General features: G+C 36.7%; 1 protein-coding gene across 2 annotated transcripts in view; it reads left to right on the top strand.

The window, feature by feature from the left end:
• Ttc7 (tetratricopeptide repeat domain 7) overlaps positions 1-26233 on the top strand; it is a 252039-nt gene that overhangs the window by 43400 nt on the left and 182406 nt on the right. For both annotated transcript variants that reach the window (XM_090369480.1, XM_090369481.1), the window contains exon 6: positions 14905-15035. In XM_090369480.1, coding sequence (XP_090225606.1) covers positions 14905-15035 — 131 coding nt within the window. The remainder of the gene's footprint in view (positions 1-14904; positions 15036-26233) is intronic.

Genomic DNA, 26233 nt, shown 5'->3' with positions numbered 1-26233 from the left:
TTAAATCTAATACATTTTGCTAACAAACTTGCTTCAAAATACAACATTCCACATGAAGCATACCAAATTTGGATCACCATCATATATCATGACACAGTAAAAGCTATATCTAATGCCTACAAACTGTACAATAACTTTTACACACCCTGCTGCAACCTTAAAAAACATAATAGAATTACAAGATAATTTTATCATCATCGCAGTAGATAAAGCTTCCAACAACTTTGCCATATTTTGTAAACAGTTTTGCTGTAATCAATTTAAAAATGAAATAGAAAATAGTTCCACTTTCACTCCCTACCATCTTAATCCTTCTGCCACAGTTAAAAAGTTAATTGCTTTACATAAAAAACTACATACTAAATTACAGAACTCAACCCTACCATTTCTCTATATGATTGCTAAATTCCATAAACAACCCATAAATTTCAGATTCATTACCAGCTCCAAAAACTGGCTGCTACCTTCCAGCCAAATATTTTTTCAAACTACTAAAAACTATTTTTAATAATCTCACGTCTACTTGGGTAATAAATAATAACATAGCTGTCATCAACACCTTCAAATCTAATATTACCATAACAAACATAGAAACATTAGATTTCACCAATCTTTTTACCTCCATACCACATAATGTAATGATATTTGTGCTAAAACAGCTTTATCACAGATACAAAGATAAATTAAACATAAATGAAAATACTTGGAACAACTATGTAAACCTCTGTTTACTCAATAACTATATTTTCAATGGCAAACTTACCTATAAACAAACTATTGGTGTTCCTATGGGTTCCCAAATTTCCAACTTAGTATCAAACCTATTGCATTATTATGAACTATACACCATAAATAATCCTAATTATAACCTGTTAGCTTTCAGATATGTAGATGACATCCTAGTCTTCAAATACTAATTTTGAACCTATAGCCAAAGCTATATACCCTAATGAACTTAAACTAAGTAAAGAAAACACCACTAATTACACAGCCAACTTGCTTGACCTCAATATTACTATTAGCACTACTTCACCTCCATATAATATTGACATATATGATAAAAAAAAATAAATTTAACTTTGATGTCATCTACCTTGCCAACTGGCATTCCAATATTTCCAACAAAATACATAAAAATATATGTACCCAAACCATCAGATTAACTTACATATGTAGTAATCAACTACTGTGGCGCCTCCGTAGCCAGGTGAGCAGGAGCAGCAGTGCGTAGCACATGCTTCTTGATTAGACCAGGGTTCGAGCCCGTGACCACCAAATACGGAGGATGCGGAAAGGTCAGGAAATGACCACTGCATATCCCTGGAGCAATATGGCCTTAGTTGCTAATGCTGCTAAAAAAAAAAAAAAAAACCAAAACCAACTACTGTTCACCAAAGCTCTACAACTCCCTTTATAATGAGTTTGTCAACAATAATATCCCTATCTACTTTGTAAAATATTGTTTCAATATAGTTTCCCATTTTATCAGAAATAAATTCAGTTATTATTATTATTTTATTATTAATATCCATATGATACAAGGAAGCCAGAGGCTTATGCTGTGCCAGGAAAAAAAAAAAAAAAGTTCCTGAGTAACCCTGTGAGAAAGAGAGAGAGAGAGAATCAAAAGTAGAAGAGAATTACCAAGAAAGAGAAGAATGATGATATCCAGCTCAGGACCCTGGGTGTGCCAAGCCCATACTCACCAGATGTGAGCCCCCGGGGTTATAATTTAATGTGAACTGGTCAGTTCTAAACATATCTGTATAGTTGTAAAATTATCTGGTGGAATTCCACTACTTGGTAAGTAATAGCTATACATGATTTCTGATGTAACTATTTTCTTCAGATTGATTACCTTTTCTCTTTACTCACTAAGTTTCTACTGTTATGTTTTCACTTTTCTCATGTATCCATTTGATCTGTTTTAATAATCATTCATGAAATTACTTATAATTAACTACCCATTTTGAGTCTTTGCTGACTTCTATTAATTTATTTTTTGTTATGATTTATATTATATGTAGAATTGGCATTGGGTCTTGGATTTTTCAAGCTTGTGTTAACATACTACACCTTTGAAAATCAATGTAGTTTTTCCAGTAAAATTATATAGCAGCCTTCAGATTTTAGTGATTTTGGTCTTTACCGCTAAACTTTGTATATATATCACTTTATACAATCTCCTAACTACATCACTATTAGGTATAGAGACATCCAAATTTTTGATTCCTTGGAATTACTTCTTGTTCTTCCTTCTTAAGATTGAACTGTATCATGTCCATAGACTTGTTTCCTGTTCTTACATAATTAGATTCTTAACTACCCTACCATTGGATTTGTCAACTGGTACTTTATCCTTGGATTCATTTACTATTCTTTCCATAGTGAATTCACACCTGTGGATTCATGTAGAATTTAATTATGTATAAATAGGATTTAAATGATTCAATAGATAAATTTGAAAAAGCACATGGTATAGGGTGAGGTATTAAATTGAGGATGGGGAAGAGAAAAAGGATTATTTTATATAAATAAAGATGAAAAATGGCAATAGAATTAGGAAGTAGGAACATTCGTATCACCCTCGTGTACACTAATAGTTTTACGAACAGGAAGTACAGTAGAGATAGTAGTAGTAGTGGCACCTGATGCAAGAAAGCAAGTGTAGGAGCTTATGCAGCATCAGCCAAAAAAAAAAAAAAAAAATCACACCATACCCTCCAATTGCCTGTCCAGTTCCTCCTTAAATTTATTTAACCTATCAACTTCCACAACGACAGATGGAAGTTTGTTCCAGCAATTAACCACCCGCTGGCTAAAGGCAAATTTCCGCACATCTATTCTACATCTATCCTTTCTTAATTTGAACTTATGTCCCCGTAGGTTCGTATTCTGAACAAGTGGGAGGATCCCATCAGAATTCAGCGTGCTCAACCCATTCAAGGCCTTATAGACCTCAATCAGATCACCGCGCAGGTGCCTAGTCTCCAGCCACTGCAATTTGCAGAACTTAAGCCTCTCTTGGTAAGAGGATCCCTTCATTCCCCTCACCAATCGTGTTGCTCTTCTCTGTACACGCTCAAGCAAATCTACATCCTTCCTAAAATGAGGCCTCCAGACCTGTACGCAGTACTCAAGGCGTGGCCTGACCATTGCCTTATACAGAGGGACAATCACCTCCTTTTCCCTGCTAGCAAAATTCCTATATATCATTGACAAAACCCCATGACCTGCCCTAGCAGCCTGTCTACATTGCTCAGAAAACTTCATATCTGACTGCACAATTACTCCCAGGTCTTTTTCATTTTCTACCACCTTAAGTGTAGTACCACACAGTTGGTACGTTTCTCTGGGGTTACTTCTACCCATATGCAGTACTTTGCATTTGTCAAGGTTAAACTTCAGTTGCCACTTCTTAGCCCATCTGCCCAAATTATCTAGATCCTGTTGCGGTAGCACACTGCCATTACTGTCATTAACAACCCTGCCAACCTTCGTGTCATCTGCAAACTTCGACATTAAGCCTGATATACCTTCATCAATATCATTGATAAATATACAAAACAACAGTGGACCCAACACCGAACCCTGTGGGACTCCACTAATAACATTAGTCCACGAAGAGCAGCACCCATTGATTACCACCCTCTGTCTTCTCCCACTTAACCATCCTTTTATCCATTGTAGCAACTTACCCTTAATACCATTCTGCTCCAATTTGTACAGTAGTCTTCCATGCGCAACAGTGTCAAAAGCTTTCCTGAAATCCAAGTATATGATATCAAAATTATTTTTTGCATCCAGTTCCTTTGTGACCACATCATAATAACCAATCAAATTTGTCAGACAAGACTTTCCCTTAACAAACCCATGCTGTGTCTGAATTATTGCTGCAGTCTTGTCTAGATGATCCTGCAATGCATCTTTAACCAGTGACTCCATTATTTTACCCGGAACAAAAGTTAAACTAACTGGTCTGTAATTATTCGTGTCACCCTTCGAACCTCCTTTGTGAATTGGGGATACATTTGCACATCTCCAGTCCGTGGGAACCTCCCCTGAATCCAAGGATGCTCTCATAATTATGGCTAAGGGTTTGCTTAGTTGCTTTGCCGCCTCCTTTAATATAACTGGATAGATCCCATCCGCCCCAGGTGCCTTTCTTATGTTTAACTTCAACAATTTCTCCTCCACTTTGCTCTCAGTTATTACAAAATCATTAAGCACACTGCTACAATTTGATAACCTTCCATTTTCAAACTGTAATGATTCCTCACGTGTGAATGTAGATGCAAAATACTCATTCAGTTTGTTTGCTATCTGAGCAGGATCATCAACAGTCGAACCATCGATGTCAAGTGGACCAATCATATTCAGCCCCTTCCTTTTAGAGTTTATATAAGTAAAGAAATCCTTGCTGTTTTTCTTAGCATCTTTTGCCAAAGATTTCTCGTAATCCGCCTTTGCCTGCCGAACCTCCTTTGTGACCTGATTACAGACTAGCTTATATCTGCTACAGGCTTCTGCGTCGCCTGATAATTTATATGCATCCCATGCATTTTTCTTCTCTGTCACGAGTCTCATTAGTTCATTTGATAACCATTTAGGCCTAAACCTTGAACAATATTTCTTCATCGGTATGAAAAGTCTAGTAGCTTCCACGATTAATTCCTTGAATGCTTCCCACTTAGAATTTACTGTTTGTAACATCGTCAGTCGATCCCACTGTACAGAATTTAAAAACTGTCTGAGACCACTGTACTCCCCTTTACGGAAGCAAAAACCCTTTCCTTTACCCCTGACGGTAGTTACCTCTTTGAGTAAATCCCACTTCAGCACACTGTGATCACTGCCACCTAGTGGTTCCTTTATCTGCAAATTCTTAATACACGAATGATCACTGCTGATAACCAGATCAAGAGTATTACTTTCTCTGGTTGCCTCTCGAACATGCTGCTGCAGAAAACAATCATCCAATAAATCCACAAAAGTCTGACTAGTGTGTGAGTGACCTACCCACAAGTTCCAGTCAATATCTGGGAAGTTAAAATCCCCCATTATAAGACATTCTGATTTACTGGCCCACTCTATTTCTCTGTACAATTGTTCATTGTACTCATTCGAGTCATTAGGCCTATAACACACTCCTACTCTTATCTTTGCTTTTGCAGTGCTTATGTCACACCAAACTGACTCAACAGTGCACTGTCCATCTATATCAACTGGATGCACTTCTTTTGATTTTATGTTTTTCTTAATTAACAGCATAGACAGCACAAAGATAAAAAGCAAAGAAAATGTTATTAAATAACACTAAGCTTGCTGGGGTTGTGAAGCCCACCCTTACAGTAAGGGCTCTAGCATTTGTAAGTGTTAGTATAAAAGGGAGTTAATACCAAAATGCATGTAATGAAATGAAAAATGTGTTGAAACATGCTGAGAAACGAATCTAAAATGAAACCGAAAGTATAATAAGAAAGTGAAAGATACCTGGAGTATTTAAAGAAATGCGTAGTGGAAACAAGCTGGTGGGAAAAATATATACGTAGCAGATGGAAAAATGTGGGTGGATGGCACACACACATATTCAGTAGAGTAGATGGATGCATGCAAACTTCAACCACATTAGCAATATAACTACATGATAAAGCAATTTATAGCAGTGTAGCGGACTTAATAGTAAGCTGCAAAGAAATGCAAAACAGTGGAAAAATAGTGACCTCTAAATACGCAAGTATTTAGAATACAAGTGTATGGAGATAATTCAAAATTAGCATTGGAAAAAGAAATACGATTAGACAAAATTAAACACATTAATGTTAATAGATAAATAGTGTTGAACAATATGTTGGCGAAAAACATATACATGTTAGACCAAATGATGAGGCTACATTATATTAAGCTGAATAGTCTCATATAAGGGAATGATTGTAAACATATCAGTGTATAGAAAACAAGAATCATCAAATGTTTTGAGATATAAATAGATTAATAATTATAATCTATAGTCCAATTTTGCAAGAAAATACATCCAAGGAAAAAGAACTAATTTAAATCCCTAGAAATAAGTAACATGGTGACTTAAGATCCAAAGGTGGTGTAGTTAAGGATCCAATTAAAAAAGAACAGGAAATAAGTCCATGAATATGAAACAATTCCAAGGAAACAACAATAGTATGGAAGAACATAAAATATTTCCATGTATATAAATCTAGATAAAACCACAGGTAGTATTCACTGTGGAAAGAATAGTAAATGAATCCAAGGAAAAAGAATCAGTTGACATTATAACTAAAGGTAGAGTAGTTAAGAATCCAATTATGAAGTGATATAATTCCAGCAATATAAGTAACATGGTGACTTAAGATCCACAGGTGGTGTAGTTAGGATCCGATTATAAAAGAATAGGAAATAAGTCCATGTATATGAAACAATTCCAAGGACTATAGTATGGAAAAACAGGAATTAATTCCATGTATATAACTTGTGTTCTGGGGAAAATAGTGGAATCACTGATTAAAGAAGCATTGCAGGAGCATCTAGACAAGACTGCAGTAATAGTTAAGACAGCATGGATTTGTTAAAGGGAGGTCTTGTCTGATCAATTTGATTGGATACTATGATGTGGTCACAAAGGAACTGAATGCAAAAAATAAATTTGATATTATATACTTGAATTTCAGGAAAGCCTTTGATACTTTTGAACTGGCAATGGAAGTTTAACATCGACAAATGCAAAGTACTGCATATAGGTAACAATAACCCAAGAGAAACGTACCAACTGTGTGATACTACACTCAGGGAAGTGAAAAGTGAAAAAGACTTGGGGATAATTGTGCAGTCAAATATGAAGTTCTCTGAGCAGTGCAGATGGGCTGCCAGGGCAGGTCATGGACTGTTGTCAATGATATATAGGAATTTTGCTAGCAGGGACAGGGAAGGTGATTATCCCGTTATACAAGACAATGGTCAGGCCACACCTAGAGTACTGTGTACAGGTAGAGTAAGGACAACAAGATTGGTGAGGATAACAAAGGGGTGCTCTTACCAAGAAAGGCTTAAGTTCTGCAAATTTCAGCACCTGGAGAGTAGGCACCTGCGGGGTGATGTGATTGAGGTGTATAAGGCCTTGAATGGGATGAGGAAATTGAATGGTGATGGGATTCTTCCTCTTGCTCAGATTAAGAACCTGAGGGGGCATAGATTCAAACTGAGGGAGGACAGTTGTAGAGTGGATGTGTGGAAATTTGCCTTTAGCCAGCGGGTAGTCGATTGGTGGAACAGACTTCCATCTTTTGTTGTGGAAGTTGATAGCCTAAATAAATTTAAGGCTGAGCTGGACATGCATTTGGAATGAATGGAGGGGTTAAATGGTTTTTTTTTTTTTTTTGGCTAATTCTGCATAAGCTTGCTTTCTTGCATCGTATGCCTATACTAATAATAGCTTTACTTTTGTCATGAAAAAATAAATGACATGCTTATCGTATTTTTTGACTCACATTGTGTAGATAATTCGAGTTCTGTGATTATGTGATCTTGTTTAGAGAAATTGGCTGGAAAAGCAAGCTTTAGAGAATTGGCACTTACATCATAACAGTAGCTCTGCACACACTGCACTTTTCATTCAAGAATTTTTTGTGAAGCACTCCATCACTGTACTCCACTCCTCCATGATACTAACCAGATTTAATTCTCTGATTATTGTTTCCCAAGGAGATTACTTCAAAGGAATTTCGTCTGAATTAGCATTAGTAGAGGCATTTGATGCAAGAAAGCAAGTTTATGCAGCATCAGCCAAAAAAAAAAAAAAAAAAACACTTCCACTTCACCACACTCCACTTTAAAATCTTGTCCTTTATCTAAACCTTGGTTTTCCAATAAATGTGCTAAGGCTGTCCAAGAGAAGAACGTTGCATATCGTAATTGGCTTGTTTCTAATTCTTCAGTTTCATTTTCTGCCTACACCAAAGCTCGCAACAATTGTAAAGCAGTTATTAATCAGTCCAAACTAGAGTTTGAACAGGCTTAGAGTAGAAAACTTGCTTCTTGCCCTAATGGTAGCCGAGCATTCTGGTCTCTTGCCAAAGCTATTGGCCGCAACTTTTGCTCATCTCTGCTCCCACCTCTGTCCAAACCAGATGGTTCTGTTGTCACTTCAGCCAAGGATAAAGCTGACCTGCTAGCATCCCATTTTTCTTTGAGCTCATGTATTAATGATCTTGGTAAAACACCTCCCACCATTCCTAACACGCTCCATTCAATGCCTCCTGTGGTCTTCCGTCAAAAGGATATCAGAAGGATTTTGATGAATCTTGATGCTAAGAAAGCTCCAGGTCCTGATGGTATTTCTCCACTTATTCTCAAAACCTGTGCTCCTGAACTTACTCCTATTCTTTGCCGCCTTTTTTCACTTTCTTATTCCAAAGGTGTTTTTCCTTCTGCTTGGAAATTTGCTCATATCCAGCCAGTTCCTAAAAAGGGTGACAAATCCCTCCCATCCAATTATCATCCCATTGCAATTACTTCTACTCTTTCTAAAGTAATGGAGAAATCAATTAACCGCCAACTCTTAAACTACCTAGAAACCTTCCGTGTGATCAACAATCGCCAGTATGGATTCCGTCAGTGTCGATCCACTGGTGATATTCTGGCTTACGTTACCCATTTATGGACTAATTCAATGGAAAGGTTCGGTGAAACACAAGTAGTTGCTCTTGACGTCTCAAAGGCTTTTGATCGTGTTTGGCATAAAGGTCTTCTAAACAAGCTTCCATCTTATGGTTTGCCAACTGTTTTTAGTAATTGGTTATCCAGTTTTCTCTCTGATCGCTCACTGAGGGTGATGGTAGATGGCTCTCTGTCTTCTAACTTCTCCACTAATGCCGGTGTCCCCCAAGGTTCAGTTCTTTCCCCCACTCTTTTCCTGTTGTATATCAATGACCTTCTTCCATTGACTGGAAATCCTATCCATAGTTTTGCCGATGATAGCACATTGCATTCAACTTTCCATTTTGAGAAACCTTGTCCAGCTCAATCAGCTTCAAGCTCTCGAAAATCTGCTGCCAATTCCTTAAATGCCGATCTTCAGGTAATTCTCCAGTGGGGCAAAGACAACTTAGTTGATTTCAACCCTTCTAAAACTCAATCTTGTCTTATATCTCGCAAAAAGGATTCTTCTGCTCCTATGCTTATCTTTAGTGACACTTCGATTTCTAGGCAAAATGATATATCTCTTTTGGGGATTACCCTGACTTCTAATCTCTCTTGGCACAAGTACATTGCAAATATTGCTTCCTCTGCATCTAAAAAACTTGGTTTTCTCTTTTGCTCTCGTCGTTACTTTTCTCCCAAACAGCTGCTCACTCTGTATAAATCGCAAATCCGCCCTGCCATGGAATATTGTTCCCACATCTGGGGTGGTGCCCCCAAAACCTCTCTCAGGCTTCTTGATTCCATTCAGAAGAGGGCAGTTAGGTTAATTAATGATTCATCTCTAACAGAGTCTCTCCACTCGCTTTCTCATAGACGCACTGTTTCTGCTGCATGCCTCTTCTACAGATACTTCCATGGGCACTGTTCTTGTGAATTGGCTTCTATAATTCCCGCTCTCTCTTTCAAAACAGTCCGAACACGTGCCGCCACCAGCCAACATCTATTTACTGTCCAACTTCAAACCCACAGAACCAACTTTTCATCTTCCTCATTTATTCATTCAACTGCCGTTTTCTGGAACAACCTTCCTTCATACGTATTTCCTGAAAATTACAATCTACAGAAGTTCAAGTCCAATATCAACAAATATCTTCTTTCGTCTTCTCAACCTCCACCCCAAGCACGGTACTAAGTACTATAGGTTATAATACCTCTCGTGTTTGGGGTTCTCATAAAAAAAAAAAAAAACCCTCTGTTCATTTGAAATACCTGTCCAGCTGAGCTTTAAACTTATTTAGGCTATCAACTTCCATGACAAGGGATGGAAGTCTGTTCCACCAACCAAACACCCGCTGGCTAAAGGCAAATTTCCGCACGTCTATCCTACATCTGTCTTTCCTCAATTTGAATTTATGCCCTCTCATGTGATTATTCTGAGCAAGAGGAAGAATCCGATCAGCATTGAGCATACTCAAACCATTCAAGGCCTTATACACCTCTATCAGATCACCTCGCTGGTGCCTAGTCTCCAGACACTGTAATTTTCAGAACTTAAGCCTTTCTTTGTAAGAGCACCCTTTTGTTCCATTCACTAATCTTGTTGCCCTTCTCTGTACTCGTTCCAGCAGCTCTACATCCTTCTTGAAATGAGGCCTCCAGACCTGTATACAGTACCCTAGGTGTGGCCTGACCATTGCCTTATACAAGGGAATAATCACCACCTTATCCCTGCTAGAAAAATTCCTATATATCATTGACAATACACCATGAGCTACTCTTGCAGCCCATCTGCACTGCTCAGAGAACTTCATATCTGCCTGCACAACCACCCCAGGTCCCTTTCATTCTCTACCACTGTCAGTGTAGCACCACAGAGTTGATACGTTGCTCTGGGATGGCTGTTTCCCATATATAGTACTTTACATTTGCCAATGTTAAACTTCATTTGCCACCTCTCAGCCCATCTGCTCAACCTTTCCAGATCCTGTTGCAGCAGCATAGTGTCAGTAGTGTCCTTGACAACCCTACCAACCTTCGTATCGTCTGCAAACTTGGACATTAAGCTTGATATACCATCATCAATATCATTTATAAATACAGAAAACAGTAATGGATCCAACACTGAACCCTGAGGGACTCCACTAATAACATTAGTCCATGATGAGCAGTGTCCATTGATTACCACTCTGTCTTCTCCCCCTCAACCACCCCTTTATCCATAGCAGCCATTTGCCTCCAATGCCACACTGCTCCAATTTGTGCAGCAGTCTTCCATGTGCAACAGTATCAAAAGCCTTTCTAAGATCCAAGTATATAATATCAAAGTTATTCCCTGCATCTAGTTCTTTTGTGACTACATCATAGTATCTAATCAAATTGGTCAGGCAAGACTTCCCCTTAACAAAACCATGCTGTGTCCGAGCTATAACTGAAGTCTTGTCTAGATGATCCTGCAGTGCTTCTTTAACCAGTGCCTCCATTAATTTTCCTGGAACAGAAGTTAAACTCACAGGTCTATAATTACTTGTGTCAGCCTTTGATCCTTCTTTGTGAATTGGAGTCACATTTGCACATCTCCAGTCTGTGGGTACCTCCCCTGATTTGAAGGAAGCTCTCATAATTATGGCTAAGGGTTTGCTTACTTCATTTGCTGCATCCTTTAATATAACTGGATAGATCCCATCCACCCCAGGTGCCTTTCTTGTGTTTATCTTCAACAATTTCTCCTCCACTTTACTCTCAGGTATTACAAGATTCTCTAGCTTCTGCCAGAGTTGAATACACCTCTGGCATTCCCCTCGCTGAATAACTCCTCATGTGTGAATGTTGAAGCACAATATTCATTTACTTTGTTAGCTACCTGAGCAGAATCATCAACAGTTGATCCATCGATATCAAGTGGACCAATCTGATTCATCCCCTTCCTTCTAGAGTTTACATAAGTAAAGAACTCTTTGCTGTTTTTCTTTGCATCCCTTGCCAAAGATTTCTCGTAATCTGCCTTAGCCTGCCTAATCTCCTTTGTAACTTGGTTACAGATCAACTTGTATCTATCATAGGCTTCTGTGTCACGTGTTAATTTGTATGTATCCCATTCATTTTTCTTCTCTGCCATATGTCTCATTAGTTCATCTGACATCCATTTAGGCCTAAACCTTGAACAATATTTCTTAGTTGGTATGTAAAGCCTAGTAGCTTCCAAGATAAGTTCTTTGAATGCTTCCCATTTTGAATTTGCTGTTGGTAACATCATCAGTTGGTCCCACTGTATAGAATTTAAATACTGTCTCAGTCAATCGTAGTTGCTTTTACGAAAGCAATACCCCTTCCCTTTACTCCTAATGGTAGTTACCTCTTTGAGTAAATCCCACTTCAGCACACTGTGATCACTGCCACCTAGTGGTTCCTTTATTTGCAGATTCTTAATGCATGAAGAATCACTATCGATAATCAAATCAAGAGTATTACTCCCTCTAGTTGCCTCCCAGACATGCTGATGTAGAAAACAATCATCCAATAAATCCACAAAAGCCTTGCTAGTGTGTGTGACCAGCCCCCAAATTCCAGTCAATATCTGGGAAATTAAAATCCCCCATTATAAGACACTCTGATTTACTGGCCCACTCTATTTTCCTGTACAGTTTCTTATTATACTCATAAGAGTCATTAGGCCTATAGCACACTCCTACTCTCAATTTTGATCTCCCAATGCTTATGTCACACCAAACTGACTCGACACTGCACTGTCCAGTGATGTCGACTGGCTTTACTTCCTTGGATTTTATGTGTTTCTTAACTAATAGCATAACTCCTTATGCACCTGTTTCTATTCTTAGCTACCCTAACACAACCCATGTGTTTACTTGTACCACAATGACTCCCAGCAGTCTCTGAAATATCCTGCATCTTGTTTTTCTGGCTTCTGCTCATTCCAATAGAAGCAGTACAAGAATCACTTTCACCTCTGCCAGTGGCTACTGTTAATCTATTAGTCCTTGTATCCCCCCAAGCTAGCAGTTTTCCAACCCACCTTACACCACCTCGATAGCATCAGCAAATATTCTTGCACCCTTTCTATTTAAGTGTATCCCATCCCTGTAGAAGCAGTCTCTCACGTTAACAAGTACAGACCAGGCTGAAAAAAATTCTACCCCTTGAGCCTTGCACAGTCTTTCCAGGGCCGAATTGATCCACAATGCTCTCATCATATACTCCCTCCTATCGTGTCTGGGTAGAATTGCAGACACTTTGAAATTCAACCCTAATTCATGGCTTTTTTTCAACAGTGACCTGTACTTGTTAAGTAATTCCGCCGGTCTCCTACTCTTAATATCATTAGCGCCAACGTGTACAACTGTATCACCTTTTGTGCCCTTAAAAGATGATATCCACTCTACAACGTTATCAACCTTTTCCCCTGGCAGACATACCCTGGTCCTGTTCCACATATCCTTTTTACAAAGCATGTTCCTCGTTTTCCCTGACAATAAAGTCAGCTACTACTAGTTCCTGTGCGAACAGCGCATTCTGCCTTGGGGGTTAGTATTAGTATTAGTAACGGCCGTATGGTGCAAGAAAGCCTATGGCTTATGCTGCACCAGCCAAAAAAAAAAAAAAAAAAAAATCCGAACAAAACAATGATAAAAACAAAATTAAATAAATAATAATAATTAATAAATAAATAAAAATAATAAAATGAAATTAAAAATTAAATAAAAAGGAAATTAATCCTATCATCCTATGCGCTTCCCTTACCCGAAAGTACTATCCAGATGACCTTTGAATTTCCCCAAACTGTCGGCCTCTACCACCCATGAAGGCAACTTATTCCAGTAATTTATAACTCGCTGGCTAAAATAAAACTTCCTGCAGTCCAATTTAAACATTTCCCCGCGTAACTTGAATTTATGTCCCCTAGTTCTAGCATCATTTATAATCTTGAAAATTTTGTCCTCATTCATTTTACTGATGCCTCTCAGAGCCTTAAACACCTCAATCAAATCTCCCCTAAGGTGTCTAGTTTCCAAACTCTGCAACCCACATATTCGAAGTCTTTCTTCATACGGACGCCCTTTTGCCGATCTCACCAGGCGAGTTACCCTTCTTTGCACCCTTTCAAGAAGCTCGATGTCTTTCTTTAGGTGCGGTCTCCATACTTGAACACAGTATTCCAAGTGTGGTCTAACATAGGCCTTATATAATGGGATTATCACGTCCCTATCTCTACTTGCAAAAGTTCGATAGATCATCGATAGGACACCATGGGCCTTCCTTGCAACCTGTTTACAATGCTCAGAACCCCACTTCATCATGCAACACAGCGGCAACCCGCTGTTATCTGATAATATTGGTCAATGTAACTCTTGCCCATACCTTAAGAGTTCTTATCTGTTACCCCAACTGGACGTATTATCTAGATGTTCTGGGGGCAAAGACGTTTCACGTGAGCAGGTAGCTAATATCAGGGAAGAGCCATCATGCAACACAGCGGGTTGCCGCTGTGTTGCATGATGACCAAGTGCAAGCTCTGGCATTGATGTGGGCAGCTGAGAGCTTGATGGACCCCTCAATTTAGTTCCTTCAAGAGCATCCACCCTGTCCTTCAAGCTCTCATATAGGCACATAACGCTGAGTTGTTGCCTGATTTCGATACACTCCTTGCATTGCGCACACACAAAGACATCCCCCCATGGCAATATCATTACTGATAAGCTGCATTATTTCTCAGTATTTGTTCAGTCTCCAAATGGTTTGATTAAAACTTATATATAATGCATTGTAAAACTCATGAACAGACATTTCTTTAATATTCAAATGAAAAAACAGTCAAATTTTGAAACAGTTCATTTGAGTCTAGTCTGTATTAATCTATAATAATTTTAGGTAGTTTCTTGACATAGCTTTAATTTTATCAACCTACAGGCAAGCTAAATTATCTATATTTTTAATTATTTTAAAATTTCTCTATCAATATAATTAAATGCAACAGGACAGTTTGCCTTAACTTGAGTATGTTGCAATTCTTGTTAAAATCATTTTAATGAAACTTTTGTCTTTTCTGATTCCTTCTTGTTGAAAGTTGATATGTACTAAAAATTTTATAATTTCTAAGCTAGTAGGTGTGGATTACTAATTGGAGGAAGGATTTACAGTATTTACATACATAACTAGAGAGATTTAACAATTTTCTATAATTTGTAGTTAAACCTTCATTAAACTTATGTGTAATGATGATATTTTTTATTTTAGACTATGTCACGTCAGCTTGCAGAAGTTCTCTTGAGAGGAGTCTGTGAAAAGTCCTATTCCAATTATTTAATTTCTGCTGAGATAAAGGGTTCAGAAAATCCCTGGAAGCCAAGAAAATACGCAGGACAAAAGTAACGTTTACATGGTGCTCTCAAAATTATACTTTAAATCTTATGGATTTTTTTGTTATGTAAGGTTTCATTTGTCATATGATTTGCTGATCAACATATTTTAGCAGTATGAAATAGTATTGCTTCTTTGTTTAGAAAAGTTATGAATTTTTGCTTTTTTTTGTTCAAAAATGTTATTTTTTATTTTTTTATGAAACCCAAAACATAGACGCTATTAGAATCTGTAGTTCTTATTATCATGCATGTGTTGAAGGCTAAGAAAACAGAAGATGCTTGTTGATATTAGACTTGAATTTCTGTAGATTTTTTTTTAAATACATGTGAAGAAAGGTTCTTTCAGAAAACAGAAGTAGAAGGGATTAATGAGCAAGAGAAAGAGTTGGTTCTGTGGGTTTCGAGTTGGACAATGAATGGGCGTTGACTGTTTACAGCATGTGCACAGACTGGTTTAGAAGAGTGTAGGGGAAAGATATGTAGCAGAAACTGAATGTTTGAGACAGATTACAGACTTTGTAAGAGATGGATCATTAATTAACCTAACTACCCTCTTTTGAATGGGGTCAAGAAGCCTGAGAGAGGTTTTTGGGGGCACCACCCCCAGATGTAGGAACAATATTCCATAGTAGGGCAGACTTGAGATTTGTATAGAGTGAGTGGTTGCTCAAAAAAAAAAGTAATGCTGAGGGAGAAAAAGAAAATATATATTTTTTTTGATGCTGGATTACCCTGACTTCTGAAGTTAGGGTAATCCTATTAGAGATAGTGATCTTGTCTAGAAATCTGATGTTGTTGAAGGAGCAGAGTGAGTTTTAGAAGGATTGAAATTAACTAAGTTATCTTTGCCCCATTGGAGAATTATTTAGAGATAGCATTTAAGGAATTAATAGTGGATAGGTTAGATCATAATTTTTTTTTTTATCATACAAAAGTATAATGAAAAAAAATTGATTTCATCATACTCTTTGTGTGTGTATATAGTGCAAAGGTTTAACTATGTCCTTCAGTAAGGTGAGAAAATTTCAGAAAACACATGAAAAGTTTCATATGTGTTTTCATATATGTGATATGAGAAAAATTTCAGGAAACACATATGAAGGGTTATTTACATGTATTGTAAAATCTGGAAAGAATAAAACATTTGCTTTGTTTGTTGTATTTGGATGTGATTTTTTAATATCAAGTGGTGAGAAACATGCTATAACCAGACATTTTTAAACAAATAAGCATAAGGACAATATGTACCATGTAGAAAGATATGCAAAAGTAAATGTTAGCATTTCACCTTGCAGATAATATTATCATACGTGTGTAATGTTTTATTCTCATAATTTATCATAGAATACAATCTCCCTCCTAATGTGTATGTATAAAAACATCAAAAATTATAGATTACTTTACTCTGAAGTTATATTTCATTGGGCATCCTCTATTGAACAACATGATGGTATGTAGGATTCATTTAAAAAACTGTCTGGCATTTAGTGTTGATAATGCTTCTGTTATGGTAGGCCTAAAAACTAGTACAGCATGGGTATTAAAGGAGGCCATCAAGCACTTAGTGGTAATAGGCTGTCATTGTCATATTATTAATTTATGTGCTGAAAAGGGGACTGCATGCCTTCCTGTGAAAGTGGATGGATATTTATTTGGTGGACATAATATCAAGAAAGGAGTGCTTAAAAGTAAAGCTAGATTTAAATAGTTTCAATTAATACATGCCACTGAAGTAAAAAAGATTTTAAAGAATGTGTACACTTACTTTGTTTATGTTTAAGTAGGCTGTTTAAGTAAATACTTGTGTTTAAGTAGGCTGGTAGAACAGTGCAACATTTGAAAAATCAAGTAAAGAAGTGGTTAGAAGAGAGAAAAGCATATTAGCACTTTTCAGAATTGCCAAATTGAAAAGGACAATTCTCATAGCATCTGAGTATGCAGTGATATTCAGCAGGTGGAAAAAAAAAAATGAAACCCACTTCAGATCTTCTATTTCTGGTGAAGCATTTATAAATGCTCTTGCATCATTATATAGTGATGCAAGATGTGGTATAGTGATGCAAGAGCATTTATAAATGCTCTTGCATCATAACACACACACACACACACACACACACACACACACACACACACACACACACACACACACACACACACACACACACAGTGGCTATTAAATAATGCAACTGTTGCAATAAAATAAATATAATGAAATATTTTGTACCATACAAGTTATCCCCTTCAAAATAATTGCTTTGGGCTTGCTCACACTTCCATATGTTTCTTCCAAGTATAGAAACATTTCTTGAAGTCATCTTCTGTAAGACCTTTTAACACTATGGGTTTTTTTCTCTTCTGAATGTCTTCAGTGGATTGAAAATGTGTTCCCTTAAGTACCACTTTTCAGTTTGGGGAAGAGAAAGAAACTACAAAGGTCTAGGTCTGGTGAGTAGAGTACATGTTTTCACACACATTTGAATTTGTTTTTTGGCCAGAAACTGACAAACAGAAAGTGCATTGTCTTGATGGAGCACCTAACCATCCTTCCACATTTCAGTCTCTTCGAGATTTTTTCACACAGCCTTGTCAGAACTTCAATGTATTATGTTTGGTTGCCAGTCTGATTTGATGGGATGTATTCAGCCATAATAATTCCTTTAATATCAAAGAAAACAAGAAGCATGGTTTTCATTTTCGATTTTAAAATTCTTGCTTTTTCGTGTGGGTGATTGCTTTGTTTTCCATTGCATTGATTATCTTTTAGTTTCTGGATTGTGCTGGAATAGCCAACTTTCATTTCAAGTAATTACTTTATTCAGAAAGTCTGGAATGGAAACCAGACAGCCTAGCTGTTCGTTGTCTTTCACATTCTCTCTTCCTTCTAAAAATATTTTATGCCATTCAAAAATACGAGCCCTTGGCATTAGTATCTTCCCCATAAATTTGACATAACTCATAACTTTCAGTTGGTGTTTTTAGTTTTATTAAAAATTTGAGGTTGATCCATTGTTTAATTCTTTTGTCTGTCATTTTTCTGGCAAACAGGAAAAACACAATGTAATGAAAACCTGTCTCACTGCAAAGCGAATGATCATGTTGGGTTACCACCATGATCCAATCCCCACCATTACCATTTGGAATGAATGTTACTTGGCAGACAAGGTGCCTCCATAGCCAGGTGGGTAGGAGCAGCAGTGCGTAGCACACGCTTCTTGATTAGACCAGAGTTCGAGCCCGTGACCATCAAATACGGAGGATGCGGAAAGGTCAGGGAATGACCACCGCATATCCCCAGAGCAATATGGCCTTAGTTGCTAATGCTCCTAAAAACCAAATAACAAACAAACAAACAAACTTGGCAGACAAATAGGGAAAGGTTCAAGGTCACCTGCTCTGCCTTTGTTTCACAGGTGCCACTTGGTGTATAGTGGCTGTGCATAGATAAAGGATGTGTAGCAGTCTCGTTATTTAATAGCCGCATCTTGTATAGTGCTGTATGTTTCTATATGTACTACACGCTAGAAAAAAGTATCTGGACATTCCAATTTTCACAGCCCATTAGATCTTTTCAGATAAACAAGTGACTCAGACTGGTATATAAGAAAGGAATATGAGCCACATGAGTTTGCTGTTGTCATGGCACTTAGAGCTGAGTTGATTGATTTCAAAAGTAATGTTAATGTTGAGTGTCACATTGATGACTTGTTGATTTGTGCAATTGCTGATGGCCTACACCATTCAGAGTTGGCCATCAGTGGTGTTATTGTGAGATGAAAATGAGATCATGCCACCACTATCTAGCAGTAAATAGGAAGACCACAGAATTAGATTCCATGTAACCAGGGTGTACTTGGATGGGTAGTATGACAATCAGACATCTTTGCAAAAGATCAATTAGGAGTTTTGTCAAGGTCTATACAAACACTTAATATTGAGTTCCACAGCCTTGGTTTTCATGGAGAGTGGTGTTGCATTACCAGTTGCGGTCAGCAGTCTTGCCTTGTACAGCACAGTAATTGGTGCAAAGTGTGTCAGTTGTCTGACGGCACCAGGGATTTCTCCATCTCTGCATTGTGTGTACTGTGTTTGTGTAGCACAGAACTCTGTGAAGGCCAGAGATTTAAAAAGTGTATGGGGAGTGGAAGGATGTGTAGTGTTGTGTACTGTTGTTCTTCTGACCATTTATCCATTGGGCTGCATCGTTACCACACTGTGTACCTGACACCTAGTTTCTGGAGGTTTCAGCAGCAAGGACATATGTGAAAAAAAAAAAAGGGGGTTAACGTTAGAATATAAAAGGCCGAGAAGAGAAGGGTTTATGTAAGCACGGTTTAAATTTGGATGTTGTTAATTGATAAATTGTGTGGGGTATACACTTCAAGTTAGACAGATTAGGGGGGACTGAAGGCTGGGGGGAAAGACAGAGGTATGGGAACAATAGAGAAGGCGACCCCAGAAAGTCAGTGAGGCAGGCCCATGCCTCACCAGGCGGAAGAAGGGGGAAGCATGGGAGGAGGAGAAAACAGGGACCTATCTCCTCCCCTCTGGGGAAGAGAGTAAAAGAAAACCAGAGTGCTCGGTTTGATTGCCAATGTGGCTTGTGACAGAGAAGCTGCTGGTGTCTCCAGTGTCTGGGTTTGAAGTCAGGTCCCGGTTGATCTTGCCTGCAGGTTCAGTTGCAGATATCAGCCCGATGGAACTTGGATGAAGGAAGGTTGGCAGTTGATGCTACTGGAGAGGGGTGCCTAGAATCTGTCTCATGTTATTGGTTGTGGTGGTTTAATAGGCTCCTTAATGTTCTTCGTCTGTTGACGACATCCTGTGCAAAAATGGTGAAGCATTTATGATTGTCATGGGTATGAATTAGTATATGTTCTTGGTCCTTTGGCAAATTAGTAATGTTTGTGATCAGAATAGATTTCAAGTCTTCATAGTCAGGACAGTCATACATTATATGGTGCCAAGATTCGTCAGTGCCACAGTGGCAGTGTGGATCATCTGTGATGCCCAGAGACATTAATTTTTCTTGTATCGACCCATGGCCTTAAGGAGGTATGTTATGTACAGACCAGAGGAAAACCAGCTCTTGGGAACATGAAGCTTTTGGGAACATGAAGGTTACTTTAGGGATGAATTTCTTTGTAATTGCTCCCTTACTGGATGTCATCTATCTGTCCTGCCAGGCCTGCTGCAGGGAGCAAGAAGGCACCTTTTCTCTGTCTTGTGATTAATTGCTGGGTTGGTGGTGAATCCAATGGTCATAGTGGAGAATCCTTTGGAGAGATGAAACAACATGCCACATGTTGTTGTGGCATGGTGCATAGAGCAGTGGAAATTGGTTCTGTGGAGTAAAGTCTTGACACATTTCTGATTGGTTGGGAGGGTGTTGAGGATGCCTGGAAGATGTCTGCTGCCAGAGTGCATTTTGCCAGCAATGAACTTCAGAGGAGATGGACCTTTGGTGGCTGTGTGGGAATCTGTGAATGCTGGTACTACCTTAACAATTTGTACAATTCCATACTCCCTATGAGATCTGGCAGCTCTTTGGTACAGACCCACATTTGTTTCAACAGGATGATCCATGCCATATTGCCAGTGTTGTTCAAGAATTCATAGACACCAATGTAAAAAAAGTTGGAATGGGTAGCACAGCCCTGATTTGAAACCTGTGGTACACCTATTGGGTGAATTGGAATGTGGGAATGAGGGCCAACGTTGGTAGCTGAACTGGTCATTGTTCTGCAGTAATAGGGAGGACTTTACCTCCTGCATTCTGTCATTTGTTGGTGAACAGCCTACTCAGGGAGGGGGGGGGGGTCTGACATGCTATTGAAGTCGTATTGGTGTGAGACTAATTTGTATGTCTAGATACTTTCTAGAGGGTGTTGTATATTATATAGTCTAATACATGTATAATATACAACACCCTCCAGAAAGTATCTAGACACACACACATTAGTCTCAGCTCAACTACCAGTGGACGTACTTTCATGAAATTTTATATTTGGACTTTTTAAAAAGATTTGTTGAGCCATTCCAGATTTTGTTAAAATCAAATCAGTTAGAAATCCAGCAAATTTCAACAAAAAAAAAAAAAAAAAAAAAACCTAGCGAGGCTAGGAAGTGTAACTTTTCAAGGTTGGTGTTGGTCGATATTATATCTACTTATATTAAAAATGGATCAAGTATAATTACATCAAACCATTAGGAATGTTAATCAGCACCTTAGATTATGAAATGATTCCTTTGGGCTGAAGAAATTTTAATATATCTATAATTCATAAAGGAGAAGCTGAATAGGTGATTGCAGCCATGGCCTCATAAGTTTGACTTATATGGTGGACAGGTCATGGAGTCTATGGTTAAGGACAGAATACAGGGCCAATAAAAAAGGAATTCTAAAGGGTTCACAAATGGGTTTGCAAAGGAGAAGTTGTGCCTGACCAGTCTGAAATACCAGCCAATAAATTAAATTTTTTTTTGTTTTTTTTAGGTGTGTTAGCATATATGCACCTATTTTTCTTTACCCTGTCTATCTGTCTGTATGTAATAGCTCAACTACTAGTGGATGTACTTTCATGAAATTTTATATTTGGACTTTTTAAAAAGATTTGTTGAGCCATTCCAGATTTTGTTAAAATCAAATCAGTTAGAAATCCAGCAATTATTATTTATTTATTTTTTTCATCCTCTTGTAATAACTCTACTCCCATTGAATGGATTTTCATGAAATTTTATATTTGGATCTTTTAGAAAGACTTGTAGAGCCATTCCAGATTTCATTAAAATCTGACCAATAAAAATCCAGAAATTATAATTAAGTTTTTTTTCATACATACGCATATCATTCAGCCTGTCCATACACCATATTTTTTTATTTTTATTCAAACAGTATACTTTAGAGAGTAAATGGCAATAACAGTGTATATGTACACTGTTACACTAGAAAATTTAAATAACATAGTGCCTTTAAAGGAATAATATATATATATATATATATATATATATATATATCTATGTATATGTATATAACTACACAAAGAATTAATGAAAATGTTTAATTGACTAAACATGGCAAAAAATATAAATTATTTCATTTATGCAGAAATTGAAGCAACCCAAATTACTAAATTGAAGCTTTGCAGTTTGAATAAAATTTGGGAAATTCATGAAAGGATCTAGTTGCAAGTTGTTCTGCAAAATGAAAGCACTGCATAAATTACTATTTTTTCCCATAGTCAGTTCTATATTTGGTTGAAAAAAAGAGAATGAGATGGAAATGAAGTGAAAAGGAACAGAATAACTTATTTACTATGACATCTATATTATATGAAATCTAACATGAAAATCTAATCTAATCTAACACAAAAATCTAATCTAAAATCTAATATGAAATCTATAATAGCTTATAAACAAATTTAAGGTTAATGAGAGCTTGCCTGTTTAATAAATAAGATAAAGAAAATCTTTGGAAGAATATACTATACATACAGGGCCTATAAATTTAATGCCATTTAATTTTAATAATGATTTTATTGACTTTTTTTTGAATATTTATTTTACAACTCTTGAGAAAAAGGTATGCTGTTTTGAGCCCATAAAGGGACAGTGTACAGGCAGTTCTTGCTTTACAAGTTCCTGGGTTTATGAATTCTTTTTTCAAGTATTAATAAAATCAAAAATATGAACATTAATTGCAATAAATACATGCTATTCAGTCATAATATTGGCATTTCAAGCCATGCATGTAGCTATATAATACTAAAGCGCTACTGTAGTATTGTATGGATATGCATGCTACTGTGCATTTGTTTGTTTGTTTAGGCAGATGAGAGCTCTGACTGACTTTACATAACATAAAATAGTTACCACACTGATGTTACAAAGAGTGGTTGTGTTGCTCTTTATTTTTGCTGTCTTGTCTTATTTCTGATTTATCCTGCTTATTAATACTGTGCAGTATGCCAAAATGAAGTAATACTACAGAGAGGGATATTAATAAAAAGAAACAGTGAAGAGGAATAACATTGGAAACAAAATATGAGATCATAAGCAAACATAATCTCATTCTTCATCATCATCGACTGATGATGATGATGAAGAATAAACATTCTTTAACATTTGTATTGACATAAATAATTTCTTTATTATTATAATTTGCTTGATTTTTAAAGGCTATATTTTCTTTTCTTTGGATAAATTAATTATTGTTTAAGCATAAACTATTGTTTTGTTGACCTCTGAACATTGAAATTTAACCATTACTATGGTCAGATTTCATTGTTTAGAAACAAATTTAAGTTTAATGAGCTTGCCTGTTTAATAAATAAAATAAAGAAAATCTTTGGAAGCATATACTGTACATATAGGGCCTGTGTCAAAATTTAGCACTATTTAATTTCTGTAATGATTTTATTGACTTTTTTGAATATTTATTCAAAAAAGTCAATAAAAACATTACATCTATTTTTAACATTGAATGTCTTTAATATTTAACGTCTGTTTTTAACATTATGTCTATGGGAAATAAATTCCCACTTTACAAATTTTTGTCTTACGAGCACGTGCTAGGAATGAATTAACTCAAAGTTGAGAACTACCTGTATTCTAATATTGGCAAAATAGTTGCATAAAATAATTCTGTTAAACACTGGATTATTGAACTTATAAGTGAATCTCTTAATGAATCCAATTACCTTGCATGCCTTCTTAAAAGTTTGCAAAATATGTGGAACAAAGAGGTGTTGGAGGAAAACGAAATCCCTTAGTGCTTATGATGAGATTTGTGTGTAATTGATTATTTCATAAGGATGAAAATTCATTTTCTTTCTAAGGTCAGCATAAGTTGCAACTGTACGTACATTTTGATATGTTGAAAATAAGGTTATTATCACAAGCCCATTGTATAACTGAATCGCAGGATATTATGTTTATTGCCATGCACTGGTTGGAAGAATGAACAGAAATGAAATGCTTTCAATTCATACATAACGTTGCTTGTTTCTTTTCTTTTCTTTCTTTTTTTTTTTTGTTATAAATCATGAATTATTACATTTTGCTAACATGCCTGAAATGTTAGCAAAAAAAAAAACCCTAAAATATACTTTGTACATTAACTAATTTGCCTGGTAATAAAATATGTTATCCATATGTATTTTGTGTAGTGCTTAACATGAACTTAAATTTTTACTGTAAATTATCTGGTTTTTGATAAGGTTAACATTTTATTTTACTAGTTTATTAACAGATATGTGTTTTTATGATCTTAAAACGTTTTAAGCCTTCACTTGCCTTGACACTGTTTTTCTCTGGCACATTATGACCCGTGTAGTCCATGCACCATTAAACCTCAATACAAACCAAAACCAAAACTGTTTTTCTATAACAGAAATGAGGAGTAAATATCTCATTTTTGGTGAGATATTTACCCATGTTCATAGTTGGTGTTTCCAAGATTTTGGGGAGGAGTTGGCGGGGGGGGTTAAGATGTGAAAGTTAACATTTCTGAATGTATAAAATGATTTTTTCATTTTTTATAAAAGTTTTGGTAGAGTGCTTTCAAGACATTCCCTGCTGCTTTTTCACATATTTTGGTGATCATTCTAATGAGTATTGCAATTTATGAGGAAAATAGCATTCATCAGATCAAATGCATATGGTCAGAAGTCTTTCATTAATGCTTGATTTGTGGATCAATAAATACTTCCCCTTTTATCTTCAAGTCACTAAGTCTCTGAATATTTTGAGGTATTGGAACTGTATCTTCTGTCCAGTGCTTTTATGAAGTTTTACATTAAGCCTAATCTGACATGGCTGAGCAGCTAAATGCCCCCAGGCTCCAGAGGTTAATTGACAGCAGGCATTTAATGACTACAGTAAAAATGTACACAGGAGTGATAAATGTCCCAAACATTTGGGATTTCTGTCAGTGGCACAATCCTCTGCCATCCTTGAGGTCAGACCCCGCACTAATCCTCAAATACAACCGGTTGAAGCTGTGTAGTCAGTTCCTACTTGTCCAGGCACTCCCCAAAATTCAGGCACTGCTCTGTCTTGGAGTCAACCTACAGAAAATGGCTACCGACTACAAATACCATCACATGCTCCTCGAGTGGATTACATCTGTGGAACTGGAATAAATTCCTCCAAACTGGGTTAAGATGTTCAGTTCCTCTTTATATTTTCCTATTATTATAATTTCATTTTTACATGTTTAATTTTGTGTAACTCATAATTTCCCATGTAACTGTAATTTTTGCCAATTTAATCACATATATAATGTAAAACTCCTGGCCGTGTCGCCGTGATGAGAATTATTGTCACAAGTACATGTACCACAAGTACATGTGTCACAAGTACTTCTTTATTACTTAGCAGCAATAAAGAAGTTTTATATGGGGAAGTGATGAAATTTTTTCCCTATCAGCTAGTTATGGATGGTGAATGTTCTGTTCAGGAATGTGCACTATTCAAGATGACCAATTCTTGTTATTGTAGGGGGGGGAATCCCTTTCTCTGCTCACATTCACAAGAAATAGAAAAAACTTTGTGACATGACTTGCTGACCTAGTAAAAGTGTAACCACTTTCAGATCACAACTGATTTTCCACATATCTATTGTAATTAATTTTTTTGAGGAGAAATTCTATATTTTTGTAAAATTTTGCCAAACGGATAGTATATCAAATGGGTATGGATTGATAGGTCTTTTCATTATGCAACACTACAACCTTTAAACTACATTTTCACAAGTCTATAAAAAGTATCCAGTCTTCAGGGCTGTGGTTGTGACCTGCAGCATCCATTGATTCATTGCTGTCAGAAAATGAGATCTATCATAGAGGAAAACTGATAAATTCTTTTGGTGGCAGTGATAGCCAGATGACTGTGTTGTGCAAGTAGGTCCCCTCTCTGTAATCTGAAGTTTGAGTCTAAGAAAGATTTAAGTCTCAAATCAGGTCATTTAGTTGTACTTGAGTAATCAAACTGGGTTAACTCTCTTTGGTTGTTATATACGTAGTCCATGTTTGAGAAGACTTCTTTCTTTTACGTGAAATATCAATGATCTTAATTAAACAAAAGTAGCAGTTCTCAAAATGTTTTTTCCCCACTACATCATAAGAATACAAATGGTATTAATTCCATATTCAATCATCATCCTTGAGATGTTGCTGCACAGCTTGCATGTGATAGGTTTATCTTGA

The sequence above is a fragment of the Mastigoproctus giganteus genome, chromosome 3, assembly GCF_048544385.1.
Source record: "Mastigoproctus giganteus isolate SK-2022 chromosome 3, ASM4854438v1, whole genome shotgun sequence".
NCBI classification, from domain to species: domain Eukaryota; kingdom Metazoa; phylum Arthropoda; class Arachnida; order Uropygi; family Thelyphonidae; genus Mastigoproctus; species Mastigoproctus giganteus.
This window is presented reverse-complemented; position numbering and strand designations above follow the sequence as displayed.